Source organism: Plodia interpunctella, chromosome 9 (assembly GCF_027563975.2).
Source record: "Plodia interpunctella isolate USDA-ARS_2022_Savannah chromosome 9, ilPloInte3.2, whole genome shotgun sequence".
Lineage (NCBI taxonomy): Eukaryota > Metazoa > Arthropoda > Insecta > Lepidoptera > Pyralidae > Plodia > Plodia interpunctella.
In genome coordinates, this window is record NC_071302.1 from 2,120,467 (window position 1) to 2,137,676 (window position 17,210).

The 17,210-nt window shown below is 38.3% G+C and overlaps 2 protein-coding genes across 18 annotated transcripts in view; one reads left to right on the forward strand and one right to left on the reverse strand.

Moving 5' to 3' along the window:
- Positions 1 to 271: 271 nt before the first annotated feature.
- On the forward strand, positions 272 to 3,843 carry LOC128672217 (uncharacterized protein). 4 transcript variants are annotated; one of them, XM_053749217.1, is made up of 7 exons: positions 272 to 612; positions 767 to 976; positions 1,252 to 1,462; positions 1,537 to 1,698; positions 1,881 to 1,978; positions 2,475 to 2,564; positions 3,076 to 3,843. In XM_053749217.1, the coding sequence occupies exons 1-7, from the start codon at positions 424 to 426 to the stop codon at positions 3,205 to 3,207; spliced, it is 1,092 nt and encodes a 363-aa protein (XP_053605192.1). In that variant the 5' UTR covers positions 272 to 423; the 3' UTR covers positions 3,208 to 3,843. The 4 variants fall into 4 exon arrangements, with proteins under 4 accessions (XP_053605192.1, XP_053605189.1, XP_053605188.1 ...); XM_053749214.2 differs by having other exon boundaries at positions 283 to 612; positions 2,475 to 2,534; positions 3,064 to 3,843; XM_053749213.1 differs by having other exon boundaries at positions 284 to 612; positions 3,064 to 3,843.
- A 72-nt stretch (positions 3,844 to 3,915) lies between these two features.
- LOC128672215 (ankyrin repeat domain-containing protein 17-like) overlaps positions 3,916 to 17,210 on the reverse strand; it is a 46,894-nt gene continuing 33,599 nt past the window's right edge. For 12 of the 14 annotated variants that reach the window (XM_053749200.2, XM_053749201.2, XM_053749208.2 and 9 more), the window contains 16 exons: positions 16,656 to 16,811; positions 15,097 to 15,219; positions 14,819 to 14,968; positions 14,335 to 14,494; positions 13,683 to 13,809; positions 12,679 to 12,869; positions 12,286 to 12,399; positions 11,649 to 11,738; positions 10,864 to 10,992; positions 10,343 to 10,487; positions 9,779 to 9,867; positions 8,959 to 9,105; positions 8,345 to 8,455; positions 7,701 to 7,907; positions 7,194 to 7,340; positions 3,916 to 4,650 (listed from right to left, as the gene is read on the reverse strand). In XM_053749200.2, coding sequence (XP_053605175.1) covers positions 4,627 to 4,650; positions 7,194 to 7,340; positions 7,701 to 7,907; positions 8,345 to 8,455; positions 8,959 to 9,105; positions 9,779 to 9,867; positions 10,343 to 10,487; positions 10,864 to 10,992; positions 11,649 to 11,738; positions 12,286 to 12,399; positions 12,679 to 12,869; positions 13,683 to 13,809; positions 14,335 to 14,494; positions 14,819 to 14,968; positions 15,097 to 15,219; positions 16,656 to 16,811 — 2,110 coding nt within the window. In that variant the 3' untranslated portion in view covers positions 3,916 to 4,626. The remainder of the gene's footprint in view (positions 4,651 to 7,193; positions 7,341 to 7,700; positions 7,908 to 8,344; positions 8,456 to 8,958; positions 9,106 to 9,778; positions 9,868 to 10,342; positions 10,488 to 10,863; positions 10,993 to 11,648; positions 11,739 to 12,285; positions 12,400 to 12,678; positions 12,870 to 13,682; positions 13,810 to 14,334; positions 14,495 to 14,818; positions 14,969 to 15,096; positions 15,220 to 16,655; positions 16,812 to 17,210) is intronic. The other 2 variants (XM_053749199.2, XM_053749207.2) reach the window with 2 other exon arrangements.

Sequence of the window (17,210 nt, forward strand, 5' to 3'; positions counted from 1 at the left end):
TTTATAAGCTACTAATACCATGGCTGAGGATTATTTTGTCATGACATTTGTTTGTTTTCGGCATGAAAGCGGAATCATGCAAAAAAATAAGCGAAAACTATATAAAGACAAACTCTGTTGTTCAATGTAATGTTTTGTGATGCATTCAGCGTCTAATCTCTGTAACGATGTAACCGTGCCTGGAATGCAAGTGCTTTTAGGGCATGTGTCATGGATTTAGTAAGTAGCACTGTGTTTATGGTATTGTCACTGTCAAATGAAATTTAACGTCACCTTACGTCACAGTGACTTTTTGCAAGAAAAGCAAAAAAGTGTTTTGATCATAGGCATTGCATTTCAAAGTGAAAATTATAAATTTATAATCAAATTTATCACATCCACCTATTGTTTGTTGACATTATCTACATATCTATCTCAAGCAAGATGTTGCTTCAAAGATATTTTATTTGTATTCTCATTTTGTTTATTGCTCATGTTTTATGCGAAAACAAATATTCAAAATCGGCAAATGAAAAAAAGAATGACAAAAAGAAGAATAATATAGACTTTAGAACACTAGAAAAACCATTCAGAATGAATAAATTAAATCTTTTGTGGTCTAAAGCTCAACATGTAAGTTACTAGGTATAATGGTGATAGTAGGGGGCGTTATGCATGCAGCTATAGTTTTTTGATTTTGGCATTTCACTTATAGGCGGAGTAAACGTAAAACTGTTAATTATTTGTTTCACGATTGATTTTGTTTTAAAGTATGTTGTATTTTTAGCGACTAACAGAACCAAAACTGAAGTCTCTGTATAGTGACTTGATGATTCAAGACAAAGAAGAAATTACATACAAAAGGGTCAAGAGCGAAGGCGGCGACAAGGAAGGGCTAAAGGAGGCAGAGTTGAGGCGCAAGCTGACTACTATAATGAATAACTTTGGCTTACGGGAACATTTTGAAGATGGTGCTGTTAGACAAAAAGACCATCCAGTGAGTAAAAAGTTTTGTTTGATTTTCAGACTTTTTTTTAATGTCTCGATGGAATTAAATATTTACCTCTTCTGTTTCAGCCCTTGACACTTAGTTTTTTTACATCAATAGGAGTCTAGGGAGAAAAAAAAAAGAATTTTTAGTTAGAAAATAATATTTTAGTGTTGGGCAAAAATCATGATTCCTTGATTTCATAAACTGAACTAATGTCAAATTTATGTTTTAAATGTTTGCAAGTTAAAAAAATTGCTCTTTGTACCTATATTCTGTTGCAGTCACACAATTCTGCCATTGATGACCACATAAACAGGAGCATATTCAAGGACAAAAAACTGAATCAGTTGTGGGCGAAAGCAGAGACTTCTGGATTTACCAGCGAGGAGCTATCAGCTCTAAAAGAAGAATTCCTTCACCATCAGGATAAGATTGACCAGTACTATGAACTACTAAGTGATGCTAAAGATGGGAAGAAGGATACTTATGACAGTAGGTTATTTACTTATTTATTCATAATTTTTTTCTATATATGCCATGCCTGTAAAGCATCATTTTATTTTCAGATGCAATTAATGAGGAAGAAATGGAACGTTTCAATGAGATCACTGGGGACACGGACACAAATGAAATCAAGAAGGACTTCACAGACAAGACCAATATGATCAGGGACAAGCACCGGGGCCTGCGGGATGGGTTTGACAGGCTGCAAAGAAAGACAGCTCAAGGTATTTATTTATAAAAAAACCTATCTAGTTTTGTCAGATATTTTGTTATTTCTGAAAGCATAGTATTCGTAAAAGTCGTACCAGATACCTTTAGGCGACTTGAACAAAATCTGACTACAATAACACATTTTTTACCAATAACACACTTGATACAAGTGACAGATACCTTTCATTTCTTGCAGGCCCAAACAATAAAGAATTCATCGAGCCAAAAGTACAAGGGCTGTGGCGCATGGCGACGGCTGCTAACTTCACTGTTGATGAACTGGAATCACTGAAGGTAATCATTTCTTCATATCAGCCAAGGTTACGTTCTTCCCTCAGAATGACCTATCTAATCAGAACTAGTAAATTCTATGTCTTTCACACTAAAAAAAGTACTGGATAGATTTTGATGAATTTACTTCATGGTTTGGGTAAACCCATCTATACTCCATAACACGGAGACTATGTTATAGTCTAAAACTACTTTACTATTGAGTACCTTATAGAAATTTCCTCATGTCACTGATTTCTGTGTATAAAAATTTCCTCATGTCACTGATTTCTGTGTATAAAACTAACCTAACTCCTCCTTTGTTAGTAACATCAACAGGGAGTCTCAGGGAGTGAGGTTATCAGGCCCTCAACTGTACAATCAATCTTATATCAAATCACTCTGAGTTAACGAACTAGGTAATTTTGCCATTGCAATACCAAATAGAAATGTTGTTTGATAAACACCCAGTGTATTTATTTTCATCACTTTCTTGATAGACTGTATGTTTGTTTTCCAGGTGGAACTGCAGCATTACGAGTCCCGCCTATTGAAGCTGAGGGCGCTACACGCTGATCATGTAAGAAACACTGAGAAATTCGATAGCAAGGTTATATATATATTTTTTGTATTTTTTTGCATCCTAACAGTTTTACCCGTGATTCATGTTATCCTCATTATCACACATTTTAATGTGCCCACTATTGGGTTACTCACCTTCTTTGTAAATGGATAATAAGTATGGGCTGTGACGTTTCATTTGCTTGTTAGTTTAATTTACTTTTTTTTTAATTTAGAGCCATTAGATATCCGTCTCCCACCGTGTATGTGGGATATCTCTTTGCTTCCTGGGACGTAGGCCTCCGTTTATTCATTAATTCCATCTTAATTTACTTACATATTTTTATTTATCTATAGTTGTGTGACTTCAGTTAAATCAAAATAGCACCTATCTTGTTCAATTACATTTTTCTAAATCAGGTCGAAAACAACAACTTCCTAAAATGGCAACTTTTGAACAACAACATCCTCATATGACAGTTTCCAACACTTAAAACAGTTTCAGCCTCTTATAAAATTGTTACTTTTTGAAACTGAAGGCATATTAGTCCTATTGGCAGAAGGCAGCCAACGGCGACAAGATGGACTATTTCGAGGAGCAGCAGCGGTCCATCAAGAAGCACCAGAGGAAAGTGGAGAAGATGCACGCCGACATTGAAGGCAAGATTCTTTCGAAGCACTCAGAGTTGTGAAGTGTTGTGCGGCGTAATCTGTTCATATTACATAAGGCGTAATCTGTTCATATTACATAAGGCGTAATCTGTTCATATTACATTGTTATGAGCCTTTTTTGTGCGTAAGAAGGGATTTGGTTTTGATCTAATGTTTTTGGAAACACAGGAAAATGCACATGTTTCCATATAATTTTGCATATATCCTCCATTTAATTTTTAGTACATAACTTAAATTTGTGCGAATATCTCTTCACTTGTAGTCAAAGCAATTTAAAATACTTGGCTGTAATAGAAGTTCCCTTTTGAGCTGACATTTTGTAAACCAGCGTATATGGTAGGTACTTAACCAAAGTTATATTCCTCCAGTACATAATATGTCATGTATTAAACCAATATTGTGTTTCGTGATCAACTAATTATTATCGTGATCCTAATGCATTTAATATTATTTTTTAAAATAATTTTAAAGATTTGAGTAGTACACATAATCATTATTACGTAAATAAAATCTAGCCAAATTAAGGTCCTATTTTATTGTAGTCCTATTATATTTTGAATAATGTACATATTTATGTAAAGAATCTCGTTTAAGAATTTGTTCTAATTAGGGATAACGTTATTAATGACACTAATAAATGATGTATTTTATGTAAACAGAACTTTTATTTCGCCGTAATGTATGAACTCAGAACATTGCTTAGGCCCTATTCAAGAACACACGCAAGATACTGTGACAACGGTTTATTTGCCTAGAACTTACCGCATATCCTGCTTTAATATTCGAGACAACGTCCTCAATAATAATTTACTTATAAATATACACATTACCCAAATAAACCTATAAAAAAGATTTGAAAACAGGTGGTATTATTAAAAACACCAGCGGATACAGTGCATCAATATATGATATTTAATCTTCATGTACAAGCAAATTTATTACACGTTTTATAATTCCGTCTCATTTGCGAGCATATCAATCATAGAAATTAATATCGTATTATGCCATAATATAGTGTAAAATATGTATAATAACGGCGGCGGGGTCCGCGAAGGCAACGCAAACACGGCGGCTGAGGAATCAGATTCCAAGCTACCTACATTACACGTATATCGTATATCTACACAAACGGCCGACTAACATAATTATAAAGTCTAACGGCTGCGAGCGGCAGTTAACAAATAAAACTACACCGACTCCCCTCACGAGTTTCATTATAATGAATCGTTTAATCCTTCACTCAGTCGATCGTACAGTATAAGTAGTTCTTCTCGATAGGACATTTTCTCTAATATGTATATAGATAATCTGTATAATATAATCTTTCTCACTAATATCTACACCGTTTCCAAGGGTTAGAGTTATATATATCCTCGCCGGACAGCGGGGCGAGTGACTCGGAACGTGTGCGCGAACTAAGGCAGTGTCGGGTGGCCACGCTAGTGACTCCACTTGCTCCAATTCTAGAACAAAAAACATACAGCAATTAATAAACAAGAATACGAAATAAACTAGTGGAAACAAAAGACAAATAAAACTATGGACAATGAGCTAGCATCAACAACACAAACAAGCTAGCTCATTGTAACTTCCAACATTGTATAGAATATAATTCAGATAGTTTTACAGATTATCTTTGCCAGCTTCAAACGCCTGTTTACGTTAGACAAACAGACAAGAGCTTGTGTAGAAAAAATAGTCAAAATTCAAATAGCTGCGAAATCGTCACAACTCAATGTCAAACAACGTGGAGAAAGCTTACTCAGTCAAACTCACACATACTCAATTGTTGCGGTCAATGCGCCTTGCGTTTCATATGTCCAGATCGTGTTACCGTTGAACAGCTGACCGGAGTTCGTATCATAACTCTCGGGAATGACTGTGTCATACGCGGGGATACTTTCGTTATAACACCTCATAAAATACAACAAAATAAAATTAATATTGAACCAGTGATCTTTGCACCAGATATCGCGCCTGTCAACAACATCATAAATGTATCTATACCTATTAGCGTGCTAAATTCTACTGAGCTTAAAAACCCCTTTGATCTTTGATCGATGATCAGATTAGGCAGCTAAAAGAAGCATCCCAGAAAATAGATACAGAGACAGACAGAATCAGTTTTCACGACGTGCACCACTATGTCGTCATTTACTGTGTAGTAGCAGCAGGTCTAACAGCAGCGCACGCGCTGTCGCCGCGCTTGTCCAGCCAGCGACCATCAGGATGACGGTACTGTACAGTGTGTGAATGTAAAAGATGTCAAGTGTGTGAGTGATAGTGTTAAAGCAGAGCAAAGTGTTAGTGTTAATGTATCCGATAATGACGGTCAAAATGAACATAGTCTTTCCGTGAATAAAGGTGAGCGAAATAGATATTAGGACATCTTCAGCATACACTCGGAACCGCTCGCAGCACCAAGACGCTTCTCTCTATAATCTCTTCGCCGTTCAGACAATTTTGAGCAATATATGGTATATTTTCATCGGTTGCCTGAACGGGTATAAGTATTTATATACGAGGGCTGCTATTTATGTATCCGGAATAACAAAATTAAACAAACATATATTATTACATATGGTTTTATTGTTTCTCGAAGTATTCTCCGCGATGATCTATGCACTTCTGCATACGATGAAACCAATTTTCAAAGCACTTTTTCCATTCTGATTGAGGTATGTCCAAAACGTGTGTTTTGAACGCATCAACGGCCTCTTCGCGGCTCGAAAAACGTTGACCACGTAATTTATTTTTAATGTTTGGAAATAAATAAAAATCATTGGGTGCCAGGTCGGGGCTGTACGGCGGATGACCCGTCAATTCAATCTTTTGACCCTCCAAAAAATTATTTGTTTCAGCCGACTTGTGGCAGCTAGCATTGTCGTGATGAAGTATGATTCTGCGTTGTGGGTTGTTCTTTCGTATTTTTTCAAAGACTTCTGGCAAACAAATGGTGGTGTACCATTCAGAATTAACCGTCCTACTATTCTCTAGTGGCACTGTAGCTACATGTCCGTTGATACCAAAAAAACAAGCGACCATTTGCTTTAAAGTGCTTCTCGCACGAACAACTTTTGTTGGATTCGGTTCATCTTGAAAGACCCACACCGTTGACTGCTGTTTAGTTTCAGGGTCATAAGCATAGATCCAGGTTTCGTCACCTGTGTAGATATTATAAACAGCTTTTGACGTGCCACGGTTGTATTTTTTTATCATTTTCTTACACCAGTCGACACGAGCCTGTTTTTGATCTACGCTCAAGTTGTGCGGAATCCAACGCGAACAAATTTTTTTAACAATTAAATGTTCGTGTAATATCGCGTGTATACTCGTCATACTAATGCCCAGAGACGCCTCTATCTCGCGGTATGTAACATGACGATCTTGCATTACTAATTGTCGCACAGCATCAATATTTTGTTGTACCACTACCGATTTAGGACGACCCTCCTTAATTTCATCCGTGAGCATAGACCGTCCACGTTGAAATTCCTTAAACCAATAATACACAGTGGTTTTCGATGGTGCTTCATCTCCAAAAGTTAAAATCAGTTGTTCGATGCACTGTTTTTGAGTTAATCCACGCCGAAAATCATAATAAATCATCGCGCGAAAATGTTCACGAGTTAAATCCATGGCAATGAAGACAAGCTATTTTCATAATTGGCGCCAATTGAAAAAAAACAAATGACAGGGACATGAAAAATATTTATTCTCTAGCCGAAGAGTTCTATTTTCAAATGTTGTAATTACTTTTTAAATATTCTAGAATTATTGGCCAGTTCCGGATACATAAATAGCAGCCCTCGTATAATATTTGTATGTGTATTTTATTTTGGAATTAATTTTTTTTCTTGTTTTAAATAGTATTTTATGGTCACGCCAGTCTGCCTCTAAGTACCACATCTCTCACAAATGAAATCTCTTCCAGTAGACCCACTGGAAGAGCCGTGTTTCCGCCGGAGCCCGGTTATGTAGACCACTGAGGTGGTGCGTGGTGTACCTGCTTGTGGTGGTCGGGATGGTGGTCGGCGGACGCGGAGGACGCGGGCACAGTAACGTACTGCAGCGGCAGCGCGTGCAGCAGCGACAGCCCCGACCCGTAGTTCTCTAGGCGTCCGCCCATTGAGCTCATCCCGCCTACTGTTTGCTGTGGGAGACACGAATACATTACTTTACTTAGTTTCAAATAAAAGTGAATAGGCGAAATCGCTCTAGCTCTGGTGCTAATGAAACCTCTATCAGAGATTATTTTACACGTATTGTGTATTATAAGTTAATATAAGCGGTTTCCTGACAGTCAAACTAATAAAGCCTTGATTATCCTCTGGAGTATGTTGAATTCGTAACTTGTCGAATACAGAACAAAAGATTTTAAATAGTTGGGTGGTTGATCTCCGAAACTACTTTCACTGAACTTTTACTTGAACTGATTTCAAAAATAGTTTCACCGTTAGAAAGGAACATTATTCAAGCTTGGTATAGGTTATATTTCCACGGCCATGTTCACCTGGTAGCGGTCGTGGTCGGCGTGCAGCGGCGGCGGCGGCGGCGCGTGCGGCCAGTCGTCGGCGGCCGTCAGCTTCCACGCGCGCTCCGTGCCGATCGGCCGCGGCTTGCGCTCCTCCTCCTCCGCCCAGCCCCCGCCCACGCCCACGCCCACGCCCACGTTCATGCCCACGCCTACGCCCACGCCCACGCCGCGCTCTAGTAGGGACTGGAAGTACACAAACAATTCAGATGACAATATCACATATTTTATATCAATTAAGTTGCCTGAACAGGTATTAGTATTTATTTACACTATTATTATAAAGAGGTAAGCGTATGTGAGTAGTATGTATGTCTGAGGCAGGTAATCTCCGAAACTACCGAACCGGTTTAAAAAATCGTTTTACCATAAAACTCCCACGGGAGCGAACCCCCGCGCAACATCTAGTGTATCAAATTTGTATGTATGTGGCTTACCCTATTCGCTGTCGCTTCTTTTTTTCTTTTTTTTCACTTCCTTTTTCCACAGATTATATTCTATCTTTCTACTAAATATCATCGAAATCCGTACGATTTGTGCGATGGAATTTCCAAAAATCCTTTCTTAATTAACAATCTACCTAAAATATACATTGTAAAGCTATATACAATTAGTATATTAACCTGATAGTGCGCTTGTTGCGACATTTGCTGCTTGGGCGCGGGCTGTTGGTAAGAGGTCGACATCAGTAGGTTGCTCAAGTTTGCGGCGTTGCTTGCGCCCGTGAACAATTGCTGCAACAAATAAGGCAGGTTTCATTATTGTTACAAATAATAAATAATAAATAAATATATTAGGACAAATCACACAGATTGAGCTAGCCCCAAAGTAAGTTCGAGACTTGTGTTATGGGATACTAACTCAACGATACTATATTTTATAACAAATACATATATAGATAAACATCCAAGACCCGGTCCAATCAGAAAAATATCATTTTCCATCATGACCCGACCGGGGATCGAACCCTCGGTTCAGTGGCACGAACCTTACCACTGCGCCACCGAGGTCGTCTACGTTACACTTAGTTTTAAGTAAATTTTTGACGTCAATATGTGATTTATATTATTCTGAGTTGAATAAAGATTTTTCATTATCGCAAAAACATTGAAGGTCTCCACTTTCACGCCATTTTAACTACACAAAACAACAACTGTGTTATGTAATAAACATATAAGCCTGTGCGCAAAATGACTTCTAGGCCAATGTTTCGACAACATCTAGACAAGGGTCCCACCTGCGGACACTGAGCATTGTGCTTGTGCAGCAGCGGGTGTCGCTGGTTGAAGTCTGGCGCCCGCGGGTTGAGGCGCGACACCCCCTCCACGCCCACGTAGCCCAGCCCCATCGCTGCGTTGTTCATGTTCACGCCGCTCATTGTCACCTGCCACCAAATTTAGTTTATTTAGACTATATATAAACTACCTAGTTTATATATAGTCTAAATAAACTAAATTTAAAAAACACACATACGAAAACATTGTGGGCAAAACCTTTTGCCCACAATGTTTTCGTATGTGAGTAAAAATTTGTTTCCCGTGGGAATTTCAAGAAATCCCTTCTTAGTGCTCCCCTACACTGTTCTAGGAAGCTACACACCAAATTTCAGCTTTCTACGCCCAGCAGTTTTGGCTGTGCGTTGTCTGTCAGCCAGTCACACAGTAACCCAAGTTTTACATATAGAGATTAATAACTTAACGGCTCAAACTAAGTACTAAAATTGTATCGCAGGTCCACATGACAACCGCACCTAGGTGGTTCTCAGAGCGTTTCGACTGCGGTGGCCGCATTTGAGACACTCGACACTTACGACCCGTCAACTTTCTTGAGGAAGGAATCATTTCCATAGATAGTAAAACTAATTCTTGTTTTTGTGAAAATTTGAAAAATTGTAATTAGAGCGTGACAGCAGCGTTCGATACGCTTTGTTCGTATTTGTGATATGAGAAAATCAATACTAAAATATAAAACCAAAAATGCAGTGGTCAAATTGTAAATAAATATATAGGTCATAGTTTCTGATAACTAATAAGTTTTTTGATATATATAATGCTTACCATCATGTTATGTCCGTTTCTAGAATTGTCTTGGTAGATAGGTCCATTCCGGGATAGTCCACTCATATCCATTGTGTTAACGTTATTACCTGCAAAAGAACAACAAAATAAATAGTCTTCGATTAAAATTGTAATAGCAAAAATGCTTATGAAAACATGTGTGGCGCTGCAATGGCGTCTCGATTACGAAAATAATTTTATCAGTTCACATTATAACGTCATAATAAAGACACCATTAAGAAGTCGAACACTCGCGAAGGAAAAATTGTTTTTGTATAAAGTATATATTAAGGAAAAATAACCACTGGATCAAGATGTTACATAAATAAATATATTCTGACAATATACACAGATTGAGCTAGCCCCAAAGTAAGTTCGAGACTTGTGTTATGGGATACTAACTCAACGATACTATATATTATAACAAATACATATATAGATAAACATCCAAGACCCGGGCCAATCAGAAGTAAGTGTTATTGTCAATGGTTTTCGGATTTCCCCATCGGCCGAGTGTTGTCAAACAAACGAGGTTGCGTGTACTGTACTGATGACCGCACTGACCTGCCTGCAGCGGCTGGTGGTAGCCGGGCTGCAGCATGGGCAGCGGCGGCGGCGTGGAGCCGTGCGAGGAGGTTCTCGAGCACGGGGAGCAGCCGCCGCCCGCCGGGGTGCCGCGGTATCCCGGGGCTTTGCTCACGTCCACCTGCTGTACCATACATTCTCTTACTTAACTTTTCATTTACAAAAAAAATGCGATTTATCAGAAACCCATAATGCCAGGTGCTGCATCATGACAGATTGGCGTAAAGACAAGATTCACTGGAATAACACATAGGGTACTTTTTATCACGAAATTCCCACGGGTAGCCCCGGGGCGCAGCAAGTAAATCAAATACTATTGTTATAAAGAGAAGCGTTAAGCGTTTGTAAATTTGTACGTTTGAGGCGAGTAATCTCCGAAACTACGGAATCGATTTCAATAATTCTTTCACCATTAGAAAGGTACATAATCCAAGATTGCTATAGGCTATATTATATCTCAAAATAGTCACAATCTTAACATTTAGTAAACAAATGTATACCTGTGGCGGGACAACGTCCACGTTGTGGTGTTCGGGCGCGGGCCCCGCGGCGCCCCACATGCCGACGCCGGCCGACAGATCCTTGAACAGCGAGTACTCTTGTGTCCCGCTCGCGCTGTGCGACGACGTCTACACACACGGGAAACATTTTCATTACACTCACTCTGACGTGAAAGTGAATACTGATTTTTATGTTATGATGATAGTGCATTGAAAATTGGTTTTCGTCAAACTACATTTCTTTGCCATTGCAATACCAATTATGATCAGGATTGGTTGATAAACACCAGCGCCAGTTTTCAGCCAATAAGAGGCGTCGTATATATCCTTACATATTATAAAACAAAGACCTCAATCGCGTCTGTCTGTTCGCGAAGGGATTTTCATGCGGTTTTCACCAATAGATAGAGTGATACTTAAGGAAGGTTTAGGGGTATAATTTATTATGTTATTACCCAAGCGAAGCCGAGTTGGGCTGCTAGAGTGGAAATATAAAATCGTTAGGACTTTATTATAATTACCACATTTTACGTAATAAATTATTTCATTAACCCATATTTTCAAAGAGTTCTGTTAACCAATTCGACTTCGCTTGGGTAAAAAAATAAATAAATTATACACCTAAACCTTCCTCAGGAATCACACTATCTATTAGTTTAAACCGAATTAAAATCCGTCTAGTAGTTTTTGAGTTTATCGCCAACAAACAAACAAAAAAACGCGTCAGAGAAATTTGTTTTATAAATATGTGAATATATAAGGATACAACAATAAAGGTAAAGTACCTGTGGCGTAGTATTGATGTGCAACGCAGCAGACGGATTAGCCGAGCTTTCTTCGTTGGCGTTCCAGGTATTCGTATTGTCCGGGCTTAGCTGAAAGATAAATAGTCGATAAATAAAGATTACATTTTACAACATTAAGATTAATGATAACCGACTTTGATGTTTTTCAGTTAGATATTAGATGATTCTGTGCTAAATTATTTTTTAATTTCTATTATTCATATTGTTGACTGCAGTCAATAGAGATTTTTTGAAAAACGTAGGGGAAGCCTTTGCCCACCGTTGGGACACAACTTCAGACTAGGCGAAAACAAAATTTATATTATACCATACTAATAAAAATATATATAGTTGTCACAAAATATGAAAGCATATCATTATTTTATTTTCCAAAAACTACAGCCTGTACCTTCATCTTCATTTTGATTGTTTTAATTGCTAACCTTGATGTCAGATTTTATTCAAGTCGACTACGTACCGCGTAGCAAGGTAAATTTTCCACTCAATTTCAGGAACTTTAGGTATTGGCAGACATTGTGAAAATTTGATCTTTAAAACAACGCAAATATGTCTAGTTCTCAATGTAATTATTTTGACATTACACGTAACACTTCCAGTTGGCATACGAGTCACTCACCTGCTGCGTTCTGTCGTCGTCGGGCGCATGCGCGACATTATCGCTCAGCTTCATGGCCGACACTTGGCTGGTCAGCGACGCAGTGCTCACGCTGCTGGCCACACTGCCGCTCAGCTGTATGACATTTATTATGTTAATATGATTCTCTTGGTTGTCTCTTTCAAACATTTGTTGTCTCTTTTTTAAACATATTCTTGACAAAAGAGTGTCAAAGACAGCAAGTGTTATACAACATGCTGTGGGCCACCTTTAGAGTGTGAACGTTAGACTGAATGAGAAGAACAGAACTTGTAGTCATTTAGAAATAAACAAAATAATCAACTTTACTTATGAGAGAAACTAAACTAGTAGACAACGAGAAATAATTCAGGGGCAAAAGGAACTGTATATTACCATAGCAGAGATAGTGCTGCGAGGTTTCTCAGGTGTGGTCTGGCTTTGCGGTGTGGAAGCGGCTCCCAATTTGGCAGCAAACGTATGTGATCTCCCGCCCACGGCGCCGGTGTACGATAGTGCAGTTTTCACTGGAGTAGCGCCTGCGACGCCCGATGCCGGGGGTTGAGATGTCGGCGTGCGTTTTTCTGCTGTAAAGGTAATAATATATATTCAGTACTTGTGATTGTTGGTAAAATGGCATAGGATATCTTCTTAAACCATTGTTTGGGTTTTTCCATGTTAATTTTCATGGTTACGGTTTGTACTTACGGCATGTGGTGGCACCAAACCTTATTTATTTTATTTTCGGGGGTCTTACAGCGAAATATAGAGTAAACTTACATATGTTTCAATATATAAAAACTATGTTAATTACAAGCTCTCCGCTTATTAATTATAATTTATTATGGTGGATTATTACATATTTTCCTATGGGTCTCATACGAGGAGATTTGATAGCTATGATTTAACAACAGCAATGTTTTATATAAAAAATGTTAAAACCTATTGCAAATTAAAATGTTTTATCCCTGTCACACTATACAATATTTGATATTGATCGAAAGAGACAGAACAGGTTTTAACTTTTTTTACGTATAATAGGTGTCTAAAACTACCAAATTTCTTTACAAATCTTGAAAACGTCATAATAAAGACACCATTAAGAAGTCGAACACTCGCGAAGGAAAAATTGTTTTTGTATAAAGTATATATTAAGGAAAAATAACCACTGGATCAAGATGTTACATAAATAAATATATTCTGACAATATACACAGATTGAGCTAGCCCCAAAGTATGTTCGAGACTTGTGTTATGGGATACTAACTCAACGATACTATATTTTATAACAAATACATATATAGATATACATCCATGACCCGGGCCAATCAGAACCTCTCGGTTCAGCGGCAAGCACTTTACCAGTGCAGCACCGAGGTCGTCAAGATATTATAACATTACCATGCGCTTGGCGGGCGTGCCTGGCGGCGGGCGCGGCGGGCGCAGCGGGCGCGTGCTTGGCGGGCGCGCGGGCCGCGGTGGGCGTGCGCGGGGCGCTTGTTGGCGCTGTCGTCGGCGTCGGCTGCTGCTGGATATTGTTTATTTATTTCAAACTTTTATTACAAATGGATATGCACTTGGACTTAACGTATTCTCTACCAGTCAGCTATAAGACCAAATATACAGGTAATGGATATACAGTGTATTGTTATTGACTCACTTCTTGGGTTTATATGTTGATGATATGTTGGATCGGTACAGTATGTTGATACCATTTCATTATGTAACATGAAATGAGAGGAACCACGAGACATAGCTGCCTCTGCTAGCAGCCACATTTCAAACATTGCTCAGGTAAAAAAAAGACTAAAATAAAGGAAGTCTTGTTTCTTCAAACTTCAAATAATATTATAAATACAAAAGTCTGTCTTTCATCTGTTAAGCTTTCACGCTTAAACCGCTGAGTGGATTTTGATTAAATTTGGAATACATATATTTAATAACCCGAGGTCAAAGGCTACCGCAGACAAAACTTCCAACAAATAATAATACATTAATTTATCTTTATCTAACTTAAGTACATGAGAGTTACATTACAAAGATATATAGCTACCTTGGCGGGCGGCTGCTTGGCGGGTTTGGGCTGCGGCGCCGGCGCCGGCGGCGGCTTGGCGGGCGTCGCGCGCGGCAACAGCGCCGCGATGTCCGCCTCGGGGTCCCGGATCATGGCCGCGATCAGGGCTCCGGCTTGCTTCGTCGCTTCCGCTGAGCCCCTTGAAGGACAGATACAAGTTGTAAACTCATAAAGTACGAAATTTTTCCTTTTGGTGGTGGTTATGTGATTGATGTAAGACTTTTCTTAAATCATATATGAAAAATTTCTCACGACTTAACGATCGCTATCTGACGACTCCCACCGAGGCAGAAGGGGCAGGTCATTCAGACCATTGGCGGTATATGCGTGCTAATAGTGTGAAGTGGAGAAAAAAATTAGGAATAATAGGCTCCGACGCTTAAGGCTGAGGGAGAAACCGGGAAAATGTTCAGATCTAACGACTGCAGTCGTAATATAGATGACGAAAGATGAGCTAACTCACTTGATGGTGATGATCCGCTCGCCTTGTCCCTTGCTCTGCTTGTCCACTTCAATGTGAGCGCCGGTCGCGGACCGAATGGCGTTGATGTTGCTGCCCGCGCGGCCGATCACGCGGGAGATGGCGTGAGAAGCGACCGATACTTTCTTGCATCTGTTTTTTAAATAAATAAATGTAAACTTATGTACAGTCGACCGAAATTTACCCTGCATGAATCTTTATGCCGCGGTAATAGGAGCGAATTTGCCACAAGTTTCGGTTGTTAATGTGTCAGCACTTACCCAGGTTCTACGGTAGAGACGGTCTGCACGCTGGACTTGCGCACTACTTCCTTCCATCCTTCTTCCCTTCTCGCGCCGATGCAGACGCCTTTGGGAGATGTGCTTTTGCCTTCGATCTCCCATCTATTGTAATTTATTAATAGTTAATGACATTTTGAATGGTAATTTTATCTTAGGTTGAACCGCGCCGCACTATCGTATTTAGAGACCTTTTAATAATATAAGTGAGTGTGCTAAGTAGCTTATGATTGTGATTATAAAGAGGAATTGAATTTTAAATTAATCTATAACAGGGCAATTTATTTTGTAATTATGTCCACTCAACTACCAAGCACGTTGAATATTGTTGAGAAGCTAAAATGTTTTGCGATATGATTAGAAGTTGTACACTAAGGTTGAGCTGCACCAGTAAACTTTGATGTTGACTTTAACCTGCGCGCCGCTGACGTTTAGACAAAATACGTTTTTCTGCGCAGATAAGTTTAAGGTTAAAGTTGATGGTGCAACCCACTCTAAGTCCGCCATTTAAAAGACGAAATATATATTTTTTCATCAATAATGCAGTTATAAACTTTCTCTAAACTTATGCTTAGTAAATGGTATGTGATAAATTAAAAGAAAATAAACAAAAAAAGAAATCAATATTAACTACAATCATGCACTACTAAAAAACAAAAACCGCAAGAATTCCAGCATGCAACCGTGAGATGATATAATAAATACGCGATGTCGTATATCTTGAAATATTACTGAATAAAACGTGAGACACTTCCCATAGAATTTCAAACTCTTAGCACCCCAAAATTTTCTAAATGGCCTAAAATAATAATTATCTCGTAAAGTAAAGAAAAGGCAAAAAATGGAGCTCCATTATTAGTTTCTATTGAAAGTGCCTACATATAAAATTTTCATTTTGTTGTGAAATATACATTACAAGATAAATGACAAGATCCTCCCCTCATTATATTCGAGCTAAGTAAATTTACATTTATATCGACAAAAAGTATCTGGACAAAGTCTAAGTAGTTCTAAATTTGGAATAAAGCTCAATTGTAACAATAAGATGAGATGAAAGACGGTTGACGCGTTTGACTGATTTAGCTGATTGATGTATGTACGAATGAATCGCATAATGACAGAGTCGCGAATCGTCAGAAACTGTCAGGCGACGTTACATTACTGAATTCCATCATCGAAAAATTGCAGAAAAATATTCAACGATAGCGCCTTAGCTTTGTTTTATTTGGGATTTCGACTTTATATATATCCGATTACATAAAGAGGTAAATCGGTCAACGATTTATTCACATTTTTTATATCAGTATCAAAGAAGAATAAAAATATTACGCCATTCTTGTGGGCCTTTGATAAGATGGATTTTTTCGTAATTTTAGACGATTGTCATTTTAGGGAATCTAACTTGACTGATTTTGATTGAAACGTAACTCTGACAAATCGCGAATCTATCATTATGCGTCCCTGGCATACATCGACTAAACCGTTTCAACACTGATTCATGTTTTACTATCGATGATAATATCGAATCGATATGCACTTACGGGTAGCTGTGAGACTTTTTACTTTTGTCGTTCGAGTCAACCTCGTCTTTATCCACATTGTATCGAGTGGATTCGAACACTTGGCTCTTTCTAGAGTTATTGCCATATTTGTACAACTGTACAGTTATGCTCTTAGGACTATCCTCTTCGGGTTTTCTGCAATGATAATAAGTACTCCTTTACCCCTATAGAATTGAACACTTACCGTTAGAAAGAGCAGAAAAGACTGACAATAAAATATATGGATATTTTTTTATAGTACTGCTTAAATAAATTAAAATTGCTAAGTAATGTTGAGTGATGACAAATAAATCACAATAATTATTTTATGCCTAGCCCAAACTGCGCTTTCACTTTAGAATATTTTTAAACATTAACTGTACAATCAACTGCATTTCAAGTTACCCTATATGGAACTCTATGCGACAGTTAGGTGGTTGAATTTGCAACGATTTAGGGTAGTTTGATGTGATGTTGAATGTACTGGTTAAACAAAATTAACAGCAAATCAAGCACAAAACATCAATAAGCATGCATTAATTTGACACCATTACA